The sequence below is a fragment of the Pipistrellus kuhlii genome, unplaced genomic scaffold (genome assembly GCF_014108245.1).
Source record: "Pipistrellus kuhlii isolate mPipKuh1 unplaced genomic scaffold, mPipKuh1.p scaffold_m20_p_7, whole genome shotgun sequence".
Lineage (NCBI taxonomy): Eukaryota > Metazoa > Chordata > Mammalia > Chiroptera > Vespertilionidae > Pipistrellus > Pipistrellus kuhlii.
In genome coordinates, this window is record NW_023425573.1 from 49303426 (window position 1) to 49317316 (window position 13891).

A 13891-nucleotide genomic window follows, 5' to 3' on the forward strand; every position below is an offset into this window, starting at 1 on the left:
AACAATCTGAACAATCTCCTTTGTTGAAATGCCTTATAGGCTAATGGAGGGATTCTTTCTTCTGTGTGGCAAGAACAACTTTCTGAGTGAGTTTGAGCTAAAAATGAATTTCCCAGCAGGCAAAATACCTCTGGCAGTAGCAGTGAGGGCATGTGCCTATTAAAGGATCTCGTGTTCACTGTTGAGTAAGCCACATGACCTAAGCACTGAGTAGCATGTTTGTTCATAAAACTGCCTTTAATTCGGTAGGGCAAATTACTTCCCTGAAACATGGGGGAAAAGGAGGGAAAATTCAATACTTAATTAGAATGAGAATGCTCTAATTAAGGCATCTTTAGGTTGCTTTACTTACTGCTTGAAGCATTTTTTTAGGTGTAGAACCTGCCACTATCAGCTGTTCTTCAGAAGTCTTTCGTTCCCCTCCTGCTTTCTGTAGCTTCTTTTTAGATCAAAGTTACCTGTGGCTGCAGATAAAGAGAGTTCAAGGTTCTGTGTTATTAAAGAATTTGCCAACTTCTTACTGAAGGTTCACTGAAGCCCAGGGTGATTCCTAATCATATGCATTTATCTCTTAGAGTGCCGAATGCACAGAAAAAAAAGTCTCCTAAATGATTTGTAAATTCTCCACTTCTATATGAAATCTTCCTGTCCCTTCAGCTACTCTCAGGCCTGGAGGCTTACATACATCCTTCTCAGGTTATTGCTAATGCTGTGCCTGATTCTCTAGCAGCTGTTGCTTTTGAACAATACGATGCTTCTTCTCCCACAAGAGAAGTTGAAAATGCCTCTTTTGCAGCATTTTCCACCGTTGTGGATTCAGGGTGCAAAAAAAAAAAAAAAAAAAAAACAACAACAACAACAACAAAAAAAAAAAACAGACTGGGAGATGCGCCTGGGATTCTGTTTGGAAATTCAGGGCACAACTTACAGACCTTTGGGTTTAGCCACTTTCTGACATTGACTTTCACAGCAGCAGTTTAATTGGGAGAAAATCTGCTACCCCAAATGGCTAAAGGTAGTTTCGTGGAAATTTTTCCAAATGATTGACTTCACTTCATTGCTAATTTTCTTTCTCATAAATATGTGAGAATCTGGCATTCTTCCAGAAGTTTTTCTGCATCACTTCTTTTTAGGCAAAGAAGTTTTTCTATCCAGAGAGGAAGAAGAAAGAGGCACCAGGAGTTACCCTTTGAAGTGAATTACTATTTGAGTTTAAACCATAGCATTTGTAAAAATAGAGAATTTGAGTGTGTTGCCTGTTTTCTTAAATTTTCCTTTGGCAAATCTTTAAGGGAGTCAGAGTAATCTTGACCACTTTAGAGCTGGTGGTCAGCTCTGTGCTTTCTTCTCCTATTTGCACTCTCTCCTATTTGCATAGGTCTTACTGAAGACGTGGTCTCTCTCTCTCTCTCTGGTCTCCACTCCTCTCTTCCTTCCTCACCTCCCACTAATTCTTCAGCCACCTCTCTATTGATTGCTTTTGTCAAGATCACCGATGGCTCCCTGTTATTTAATCCAAAGAATACCTTGGATGATAATTGATTTTCTTTTAGCATTTGATATCACCGGTCCCATTTTCCTTAGCTTCTTAGCACCATTTCTCCTATTTCACCCAGAGAATTTTCTCTTCTTCTGTCCCTTTCTAAATGTTATTTCTCTGGGAATCAATCATAGGCCAACTTTTCTTCTTACACTATACAGGCATACCTTGGGATAGTGGGGGTTCCATTGTAGACCACCCCAATAAAGCGAGTTTTTCAATAAAGCGAGTTGTAATCTTTATGTTGGTGTAAAATAAGTAATATTTGCAAAGCACAATACAGCGAGGTATGCATACTCTAGTCCTGATGGATATCATCTGCCCCCTGCCCATGGCCTCAATTCCATGCAATGGGTAAAATTCCCCATCCACTTCTTCAGTCCAATTCTTAGAAAGGCAGGCTTATGTCCTAAATAAACCTAATTCCTCTCTGTTTCTCCTTCTAAGTTTCAATTTTTAGCAAGGCAGTCCATCATTCACTGTGCAAGACAAAAAACTTCCTAACTTCTTCCTCTCTAATGTTTCCCCTCTCCCATTAAATAAACTAACAAGTTGCCCTAACATTTGGCTCAGTAGATTGAGTGTTGGCCTGGGGACTCAAGGGTGCCAGGTTCAATTCTGGTCAAGGGCATGTACCTTGGTTGTGGGCACATCCCCAATAGGGGGTATGCAGGAGGCAGCTGATTGATGTTTCTCTTTTATCGATGTTTCTAATTCTCTCTCTGTAAAAAATCAATAATATATTATAGTATATATATTAAAGAATTATATATAAAAAAAGCTGAAACTGGTTTGGCTCAGTGGATGGAGCATCAGCCTGGTCCTCAAGGGTCCCAGGTTCAATTCTGGTCAAGGACATGTACCTTGGTTGTGGTCACATCCCCACTGGGAGGTGTGCAGGAGGCAGTTGATCGATGTTTCTCTCTCATCAATGTTTCTAGCTCTCTATCCCTCTCTCTTCCTCTCTGTAGAAAAATCAATAAAATTGTAGGTTTTTCTTTTACAACCGGAGTGGAAAGAGTTCCAATTCAGGGTTCGGGTTCTGGAGAAGGGCCGCACACAAATGAAGAGACTTGAGACTTGAAGAAATTCTAGTTGGCAATATGGGGGGCCAGGCAGTAATCCAAATCTAGTGGGAGAACTACTCCTGCTCTGGCCCTGCCATCCCCTTTTATTGAAGCTTTGGGAAAAACATCTTAGGCAACATAAACAGAAATTTACATGGAGCCCTTAGGCAGGAAATAACAGAAACTTACACAGGACAAACAAGGAGGAGGCTGCTTCAGCTAACAATATCTCAACTAAAGGTTAGAGCAATTAAGGTTGTTGACCTGCCTTCCTGGCTTCTTGTCAACATCTCTTTTAGAGTGAAACTTATTTGTTTTTCAGCATATATTTTAAAAAATAAAATAACAAGTTTATTCTATTTATTCTATTTTCTACATACACTTTAAATTCATGTCTTCTCTTTACTTCTTACCAGTACTTCTCTCATTGCCTTAGTTCAAGAAATCAGCAACTTGCATCTCAGTAACTCTCTCTGGTCTTTCCCCTATACCAATCCACCTTCCATATCACTTGAGAAATTTTTATGATCACTGCATTTCTCTGATCGAAAGCCCCTATCCTTACAAGCCTTCACAATCTGGCCCTTCTCCCCTCTACAGCCTCAGTTCCTAGGACTCCCAATCTTGCTTTGTTTATTTAGGGTCTCACTTAATTTCTTTCAGTTTTTAAAACATACTGTGCTTTTTGACCTCTGGATTCTGTGTTGGTTTCTTTTGCTTTTTTTTTTTTTTTTGCCTGGAAAATTTCTACTACCCCTCTGGTGACTATCTGCTTCAGTTTTGGGTCTAAAATTGAGAGCACTGCCTCTTGGGTGCTTCCCTGAATGTCCTAAGCCTGGCAGAGGTGTCGCTCTCATGGCCTCTGTCCCATTGTCGCATTAGAGCAAGAGCAAGAGCAAGAGCAAGAGCCATCCTGTGTCATAATTGCCTGGGCCTTTGCATTCCCATTGGGTTGCCATTTCTGTGAGGACAGGAGCATATGTTTTGTGTTGAAATTGTATCTCCAGAGACTCACGCAACGATTGATGCAGAGCTGGTATGCAGTATATATTTGTGGAATAAATGAATAAGCCTCCAAGTAAACTGTGAACCTTTCGTATGACACAGCTTCAAAATGCCTTACTCTTCTCTGCAATTTCTTCCTCACTAGGCCAGTTCCAAAAAGCAAATAAAACTTTGTTGCTGACAAAGCAACACGTGCATCTCAAAGGGAGAGAAACTTTCCAGAGGTTCTGAGAGTTAGCATATGGTAATTGTCAAATCCCAGGGTATCTTTTAATCGAACCTTAGCAGTGGTTCACTTAGCTTGTACTCAGGGCTGAAATTGAGTAGAACCTCATTAGGGATGCCTTAGTGCAAATGGAGAGAGTGAGAAATACAGCTTTCTGTGACATGGAGGCATCGGGGAAAGGGAGCAATCTGGTCTGTGGACCCTTCAGTCTGTGCGTCTGACTGTACCAGCTCCTGATACAGGAGGTGGTGAGAAGGACAGACAGAGCCACCAAAGCGGCCGGGATTGCCCTTTTCAATCCCATTCTGGGTTTTGTACTCCACAGGGATTTACTGTGTGCTTCCCTCCTCCTCTCTGAGCTTCATCTTCAATGGCTTTCCCTTCAATGGCACCCTCAGGAGCAACCTGGTTTTTTTTTGTTGTTGTTGTGTTTTTTTTTTAATATGTTTTTTTTTTTTAAATTTATTTCAGAGAGTAAGGGAGAGGGAGAGAGCAATAGAAACATCAATGAGAGTCATTGATTGGCTGCCTCCTGCACAACCCCTCCTGGGGATTGAGGTCACAACCCGGGCATGTGCCCTTGACCAGAACTGGGCCCCAAGAATCCTTCAGTCTGCAGGCTGATGCCCTGTCCATTGAGCCAAACCAACTAGGGCAGGAACAACCTGGTTTTAAAGAGACTTCCCCCCTAGAAGCAAATCTTCCTGAGGGGAAAGACCTGGCTTGGCCGCTGATGCTTTCCTGGGCCCCTCTTTACTGGTTCCTGCTCACTCACTCACTCTGTGCAGGCCACCCCAGTGCTTTCCTTCTGAGGGCTGTGACCAGGTGGGGTGAGCAGGTTTCTGGAGACAGAACTGGAGAATCACCCCCTCGCAGATGCCAGCCCTGCCCTTGCTCAACCTGAGCTCCTCCCCTGACTCATCCCTCGCTCTCTGCCTGCAAGGCCTGCCCGCTCAGCCGTCATGCCTCCTTGCCTCTGCGGCTCCTAATCCTCCAGCCCCAGCTCAGGTGCTGTCTTCTCAGTGAAGCCCTTGCTAAACCAGCAGTCCTTTCCCCTTCCCAGCAAGAGTCATCTCACCCTTCCCCAGATTCCCGGAGGCTTTACTTATACCTCTCTGTTTACCTTGTTTAGTTCCTAGGCTTGCCTTTTTATATCTATGTTAAGCTATGACTTCTTAAGGATAGTCTTTTTCCTCAGTCATGACCTAGCACAGGGTTTGGCATGGTGGCAGGATTCACAAGCCAGTGAGGTGAGTGGAGCCATCAAGAGGAGAAGAGAAAAGAGCATAGAATGTTAATTGCACTGGGGGGCGGGGGGGGGGGGGGGGGAGGAAGGGGAGGTGGTGTCTGACATGGGCCCTGGGGCCTGTGTGCTTGGGTTTGATCTCTGGCTCTGCCACTTCCTGGTGTGAAAGCATGAACATATTATATCGTCTGTCTATGCTTCCATTTCTTTATCTTTAACATGGGATCAATAATGGCACCCCAACATAGGGCTGCTGTGAAATTTAAATGAGACTTAGACTCACGTAAAGGACTTAGCACAACAAGGCAACCAGGCAACATCTTAGTCAGAAAACATCAGGATTCAGAATAAAAAGGGTGTAGGGAAGATACATCCATGGAAAATGCAGGTGTACACACTAAGGGGAAGCCCATTTGTGACTGATGTCACAAAGTTATCGATAAATCATCAATGATGGAAAAGAGAAGCAATGACCTCATACTCCCTGGAGAACCCAGGTGACTACTTTTTTTGAAAAGACAAATGTTATCTCTATAATTCAGTAAAAGAGTAGCTTGGACAAGAAGATGGTAAGAGAGGCTTCCCAAAAAAGACACGGAGGAAGGCCAAATGAGCTGGGGTGGGGGTATTAAGACAGTTGTTTATGCCCTGCTCTAATAGCTGCTGATGTTAAGGAGGATGGGAGCATAATGCAAAGACAAAGTCATGTTTTGCTGCCATCTACAGTCAAAGTGCAATTTTTAAAGTTGCTGCACACACACACACACACACACACACACACACACATACTCAGAAAGAACATTTTGACAAAATGAGTGACAATATAAATAGTTTGGTTTAAGTTCTAGAAATGAAGATAATTTGGGCATGTTACTTTAGTATTTTATTTAATATTTTTTCTAAAAGCATATATATTTAATAAGTAACATCGCCTTTTAAAAATCTGAAATTGTTAAAACTCATCAGAAGACTCAAATGAGCTGTAGGTGTGGCAGCCAACAGGCAGTTTGAGAGTCAAAACAATTATTTCAATGAGGAAAGAGATGGATTGGATTTGACCCCATGTTTGTCTGCCCTGTGACCTGTAGTTTCTCCTGCTATTATTAGAATTATTAGTAAAGTGCATTATCCACAAATGTCTTTTATTGTTTGGATATGAGGAATCAACCCAAAGCAACTGAAAATAAAACGTGAGGAGCCTTCAGCCTCTATGCTTTTATCCTACAATGTCCAAGGTTAAGGTGATGTTTTCCCAACTTCTCTGTGCATTGCTTTTAAAGGGTTAACTACAGACAACAATTATTGGAAAAGCGTTTGATGGAGAAAAAAGAGATGGCTCTTCAAGAAGCACAGGAAGAAGAAGAAAGGGAGAGGCGGCTTGAAGCCCTTAGGAAACAGGTGTTTTTAATTTGAAATGTTCATGGGTGGTTTAAAAGAATGTGGCTAAGTGCTCCTAATAACATTATTCCTAGGGCTTAGTTTAGGAGTTCTGCTGTATAAAATGTAACTTGTCCCAATTGAGACACTGATCTTCATTCCGGGGAGCAATTAGGTTTATGTTGAACCATTTCCAGTTTCTTCATATATTAAAAGAACTTTATCAGCACCCTTTAAAAAGCTCTCCCAAGATTTAAATGCGTCCACATTACCTCCAGTTTAATAGTATCCATTTACAGCAGTGAAAAATCTGCATCTAGTGCAGACTTTACTCTCCTCAAAAAATGGGTGGTGCTTAAATGAGATAATCTTCTTTGGGGTAGGAACCTCTGTTTGGATATATCGAATAATAAATAAACATGTTAAAAAGTACTTTTTAAAAAATATAACCTCACTTTTTTTGTGGAAAAATAAAAGTCTCCCATTGCTTTACCTAAAAAAAAGTAGGCAAAAGTTTAGAAAGTAGATAGTACTTGACAAGATCAGAAATTTAAGAACTTGGGAAATGTGATAAAATATTTTTATTTGGTAATTTTTCAGAGTTTTCTAGCCTGGGAATGGTTAGCTTCACTCAAAAGCTCTGAAGTCTTCACTGGCACCATTTCCCAGCTGATAGGGAATGCTGGGTTTGGAGGCAACATAGAATTGGATAGAAACTTGGCCTCTGGTGTCCTTCAAACTTGGTACAACCTGGTTTGCTACTCACTGGCAGAGAAACTCAGAGCTTTTACCTAACCCCTGTTGCTTTATTTCCCCCTCTGAAAAATGGGAATAACAATATTAGTCCCTGCCTTGTAGGTTAGTAGTAATGTCTGTTTACATTTTTTGAATATTTACTAAGTATAAAGTCCTCTTATAAACACCCTGGGGTTTTAAATCATTTAATCTCTACAAAATCCTATCCTATAGGTGTAATTAACATTCCTGTTTTATAGAAGGGAAAACCAAGGAGACACAGAGGTTCCCCAGAGTTACACCGTTAGTAAAGATCAGGCTGAATTCAAATCAAGGAAGTCTAGTTAGGTGAGGTGGTATAGAGGAGGGATAAGCACATCTCATCTTCTGTGATAAAATAAGAGAAATTCAAAGCATAGGAATATAAGTCCTGGTCATGCTAGATTCAACAAAATTTAAATTATTCAGTCATGAGCAAATAAGTATATACCATAACTTTCTGGGGACAAAATTTAGTGTCACTATTACTAAACACATGTTTGTTCAAAATAGAACTTTGATAACTATGGAATCCATATGATTAGAATTGTTTCCATCTGTTAACCCTTGGAAAGAGGAAATATCTGTGCCTATTATCTATTTGTAAATCGTGTTCAGAACTATAATGTAAGATTTTGATCAGCAAACCTATAATAATGAAAGAATGTTCAATTCCCAGTTATGTCATTATAGTTCATAAATGTATTAAAAATGACATTTTAATGATAATTATGTTTTCCTCTTAATTTTTTTATTTTTAAAGATTTTTAAAAATAGATTTTTAGAGCAAGATGAAGGGAGAGAGAGAGAGAGAGAGAGAGAGAGAGAGAGAGAGAGAGAGAGAGAGAGAGAGAGAGAGAGATATGTGAAAGGGAAATGTTGATTAGTTGCCTCCTGCACACCCCTACTGGGATTGAGCCTGCATCCTAAATATGTGCCTTAACTGGGAATTGAACCACAACCATTTGGTGCATGGGATGATGCTCAGCCATCTGAGCCACACCAGGCAGGGCTTTAATGCTAATTCTTGATTGTAGGAGTTAACAGACAGGTGTTACTAATGGTGCATATGATTTACAAAATTAGTGGCTTCGTTTAATCAGGACACAGGTTTGAATTATTTCAATTATAATAAAGAACAAGGGCACTTGGGTTAAAGTTTTTCAGCAGAAGTGGGAAGCGCTGGTTTATAATAGCCCTTGGAAATCTAGTTGCTGGTACAATGGAAATTCACCACCTGGCCCTATAATGCCAACACATTCAACTTTACCCATGAATAATATGCTCTAGATTCAGCTTAATCAAATCAGGCAATGGAGTAAGCGAAGCTTTTCACCTGCCCTTGCTGGCCTAGGACTCCACTCAAGGCTACAAAGTTTCAATTATATAAGATAAACAAATTCAAACATTAATGGCTGCTGCCACAGAGCAAGCAGAAGGCTTGGCTCCGCTCCAGGCCACAAAGTTTCAATTGTAGAAGATAAATAAACCCCAGATACCAGGGCCTCTGCTTGGGTTGCCAGGGGGTGTGGCCAGCCTGCAAACCACCATATGATTAGAATTATTTCCATCTGTGAACCCTTGGAAAGGCCCCTTGCTCAGGTCGCCCCACACCCTAGGGCAGTGTTTCCCAACCTTCTCTCATGATGAGAATCACCTGGTGGAGTTGTTAAAACACAGATTCCTGAATCCCAACTAAGAAGTGCTAAACTAGAATTTTTGAGAACATATAGGTAAAATTGCATACCTAACTTAGTGCTCTGTATATAAAATCTGTCTTAGAGCACTAGTTAAGTATACAATTTTACCTATATGTTCCCAAAAATTCTAGTTTAGCACTTCTTAGTTGGGATCCGGGAATCTGTGTTTTAACAACTCCACCAGGTGATTCTCATAATGAGAGAAGTTTGAAGACCCCTGCCCTAAGGGAACCCTCACCCTGATCTGGGACCCAGGCCTGCAGTGAAGAGCAGTTGGGGGAAACCAGGCCTGCAGGGGAAGGCAGTTAGGGGTGATCAGGCCTGCAGGGGACAACAGTTAGGGCAAACAAGCTGGCAGGGGAGCAGTTAAGTGTCAATCAGGCTGGCAGGGGAGTGGTTAGGGGTGATCAGGCTTGTAGGTAGAAGTGGTTCGGGGCAATCAGGAAGGCAGGCAGGTGAGCATTTGGGAGCCAGTAGTCCTGAATTGTGAGAGGGCAGTCAGACATCCCTTGAGAGGTCCTAGATTGGAGAGGGTGCAGGCTGGGCTGAGGGACCACCCCCCCCCACCACCACCACCACCATGCATGAATTTCAAGCACCATGCCTCTAGTAGTAACGAAACAATGATATATCACAGCCTTTTAATATTATCTTTTGTTTTTAAACTACCAACTCCTTTGTGGATCTCTAGGACTGGTTTGGTTCAATATTCTTTCTACTCTCCCCTCTTAGGATTTTATCTTTAATAACATTTCTGAGCTGTAATGGACATGAAACATTAATAATATTGCCTAGAGCATTTAACCTGTATCTTGTTCCAAGTTGCTATGCTTTCTCTTCTGTTAGGTTGCTATTGTTGCTCAATTTGATCCTGTTAGAATGATGTCAGATACAATGGCATCGAAAGCAAAGATGGGTATTGGAATTGAGGAAGAATTTTTTCTTCAAAAGCCACTCTTCACATTAAATACATACAACGAACAGCAGGTAATTATGGAAATTATCATGTTTGATACAAAAGCTATGATGATTATATGAATTGTAGAAGTATGCTTTGCATTACAAAGAATTTTCAACACTTATATTTGAATACTACTACACATATCAACACAATTTTTACTTCTAAATGTTAGCACTTAGTTACTGCACAACTGTTAATATTATAATATAGTTGGTAGGTGGTCATAGAAAAAGCAGTTTATCTGGAGATGTTATGAATCTGTCATTGACAATTATTTTTTAAACTTAAAAATAATTTTATAAAATCATACTTTAAAGTTGCGTTTATACTTAATTTGTTGCTGAATATTGCTCTATCGTATTCAGAACTTGTTTAAATTCATACCATAATCCTTTTGAAAGCTGATGATACTTGATTAAATAAAGCAGAGGGAAGTTTTCAGAAATTAAAATGGGCAGAAGATAATTCATGATAGTTACTGATACAACATTTCCTGTGAAAACAATTATTAAGGGGTAATTTAACCATTTCTAGGAAGGGAGGACAGATGAATGAATGTGTATTCCTGAAATTAAAGGAGAAAGTAGTTAATTTTGCAAATCTAAGGAAACCTGCTAAATGCTTATTTAATTATTTAAAAGGCAGGAAACTTCATCCATTTACCCACTGCCAAATAAATCAAGTGTGCCTGTAGTATGTGCTGCATACTTTCCTAGGGATTTTAAAAATGTACAATTAATTTATTAATTAGACACTTATTGACGGAAAAGATACTACACCTGGCACTGTGCCAGGTGCTGTCCTGAACGGCACAAACATGTCCTGTGTGGAAGTGGGGAGCTGGGGAGCTGGGCTGAGAGGACAGTAACATGCATGGGAATAATGCCACTAAGCTGAAAACACCTCCATAATGGAGGTCTAAGGGCCACAGCCACCAGGGGAAGGGAATGGCTGGGGAAATCAGAGAAAGTGTCAAAGAGAAAACTTAAACTGTATCTTAGTTGAGGACATAGCAGGAGAAACAAAATTCATTCTAGTTGATTTAAGCTAAAAACAAACAAAAAATAGATTAGTGGGAGGAAGTGGGTGTAGGGCAAGGGATAAATTATAGAGTCAAGGTAGTCTTCAACAGCCACAGTGGGTTGGCAAAGAATTGAAGTCAGAAGCTGGAAATCTCTCTGCCATTTGGGCCAGGTAGAAGTCGGTGGAAAGAGGTCCTTACTGCTGTGTCTTCAATGGAAAGTACTGGGCAAGGTGGTGCTGGGAGATGAGACTGGGAACATAGGTTAGGGTCAGACTGTGAAAAGTCCTAGGGGTCTTGCTTGCATTTCACCTTTAATCCTGAGCAAAGGTGAGACTTTGAAGCAGCTGAAATACTGAACGGAATTTATGTTTTAGCAACATGTCCTGAATGGAAAATTAGTGAGGCTGTGAGTTGGGGGCTGGAGGTCATGTGGGGTCAAATGGCACCCTCACAGAAGTGGGGGAGGAGCAGGAATGGCTCTGGCTGAGAGGAGGAGGGAAGGGAAGAGAAGGAAGGAGGGATGATGAAATGAGAATAATTTAAAACCAGACAGTTTGTTCCACTATTTACTAGCTGTGTGAAGTTGTGTACACTATTTATTATAACATCTTCCTGTCTTGTTTCCTTCATCTGTAAAACAATAATTTGACCTCTAAATTGGCATGTTCCTTCCTTTCATGCTCAATCTTTCCTCCTCCCCCATCTGCTTTAGAAAAGAGTAAATTGGACTTTAGCTCAGGTGCTCCTCCTTACCTGAGACCATGCTAGTCTCACCAGCACAAAGAGATGTATTACTTATGGGTATCTATCACATGTTGCCACAAACTGTAGTTATCTGAATATAACCTTACTAGAGTCCCAGTGCATGAAACTTGTGCACTGTGGGGGGAGGGGTTTTTCCCCACAGCCCAGCCTGCACCCTCTCACAATCCAGGACTGCTGGCTCCCAACCAATCGCCTGCCTGCCAACCAGATCACCCCATAACCACTCCCCTGATTGATGCCTAATTGCTCCCCTGCCGGTCTGATTGCCCCAACTGCCCTCCCCTGCCAAACTGGTCGCCTCCAACTGCCCTCCTCTACTGGCCTGATTGCCCACAACTACCCTCCCCTGCTGGCCATCTTCTGGTGGCCATCTTTGACCACAGTGGGGCGGTCATCTTGTGTAAGGGCATGAGGGTCAATTTGCATATTACCTCTTTATTATATAGGATTATCCCTATATAATATAGGATTATATAGGATTACCCAACAACTTACTATCCAATCTTTTAGGTCAAGGGTAGGGAACATCTGGCCCGAGGGAATCATTTGGTCTGGCCCTGCCAAGGCATTTGGAGTGAATTAATGAAGTGTTTGACCAAATATAGCAAGCTAATTTTTAAGCTGATAATCTTGTAGGGCCCTCAAATGATGGAATAAATATCAAATGGCCCTCAGCAGAAAAAAGGTTCCCCACTCCTGCTCTAAGGAGACTTTAAATTCATGTAAAATGCTTCCTTGGCTGAAATCCACATGTGGCTACCTTCTTATCATTGCAAACTGCACCATTGACACTTAATATTCACAGAAGGAGGAATAAAGTCTAATCAGCTATAAGCGAACACAGAAATCGAACTACTCGTATGTCTAGTCCCACTTAGAATCAGATAGATGGAAGCATTTTCTAGTTCTGCTTGAAATAGAAATCTGGCTTGGGAAGAAGGTTCTATTGATTTTTGTTTTTCAGGTAGTAGCCATGTGCTTAAACTTAATTTACATATTGCCAAGTAATTGGGAAATTAAAATGTCTTGTTTAAAGGCAGATGCAGAAGGTCGTGGTTTAGATTTATTTTATTTTGATCAGTGATTCTCTATATTTGTATATTCCAGCCATCAATAAATAATGAATCAATGACATTATTGAAAGTAAGCTTTTTTCATCTCATCTTTTAATAATTCTAATGTTTTGTATTTTGACTCATCTACTATGCAGCAGTGTATGTACCTTATGTTGGACACCAGTGATTCACTGGAAAGTGGCTTGTCAGAAAGGTTTGGATGTTTTCAGTAGAAATAACCATGATATAGGCACTGTATGCACAAAATTTACTGCCATCTAGTCCCGAGGTCGGCAAACTGCGGCTCTCCAGCCACAAGTGGCTCCTTGGCCCCTTGAGTGTAGCTCTTCCACAAAATACCATGGCTGGTCGAGTCTATTTTGAAGAAGTGGTGTTAAAAGAAGTTTAAGTTTAAAAAATTTGGCTCTCAAAAGAAACTTCAATTGTACTGTTGATAATTGGCTCTGTTGACTAATGAGTTTGCCAACCACCCATCTAGTCATTTATCTAGCAAAAACAAATTATGCAGCTTGGGGAAATATGGCACTAAACAATTTACTATAGTTCAATGAGTTGCTATTTATTTACCTTGTACTTTATTTCTACAGATAATTTCTGATCCACGACTTCGTATTGAGTTAGCACTTCGAGAAGCTGGACTTCATAAAACCTTTTATGCCAAAGAGATATTACCAAAAATCAGTCCTCAAAAACCGCCAAGAAAGGATATGGAATCTACCGTATTTAAAACCTAAGGTTCATCTTCAAATCCTATTAAATGTAAACAGAATTTTTCTCTGAATACATTTATGTGGATAACAATGATTACTGCTTTCTAAAATTTTAAAAAAATGTTGACATAGAATCATAGCATCTATTAAAACAGCCTTGCTTTAAAAAAAAATGATTCTTAGAATTTTATGCACTATTTCCAATATCTTTGTTTCTTTAATGGTACTAAGTTCTCCAGCACTATGGAACTTAATTATGACACATTTGGTACATATATTAGCATTTACTAAACTGCAATTTGGAAGTTGCCTTATCCCATGAAAAGAGATCAAAATAACCATTTGTGAGTATTGTAATTTATGTTACTGCTACCTGCTAACAATCATTTCTGCTTGCTATTTTCAGAATTTAACTTTTTA

General features: G+C 40.4%; 1 protein-coding gene across 1 annotated transcript in view; it reads left to right on the forward strand.

The window, feature by feature from the left end:
* Positions 1-13565, forward strand: part of CCDC148 (coiled-coil domain containing 148) — a 198223-nt gene extending 184658 nt beyond the window's left edge. The window contains exons 13-15 of the mRNA XM_045575445.1: positions 6365-6482; positions 9782-9922; positions 13349-13565. Of these exons, the coding sequence (XP_045431401.1) occupies positions 6365-6482; positions 9782-9922; positions 13349-13495 (406 nt within the window). The 3' untranslated portion in view covers positions 13496-13565. The remainder of the gene's footprint in view (positions 1-6364; positions 6483-9781; positions 9923-13348) is intronic.
* The last annotated feature ends 326 nt before the right edge of the window (positions 13566-13891 follow it).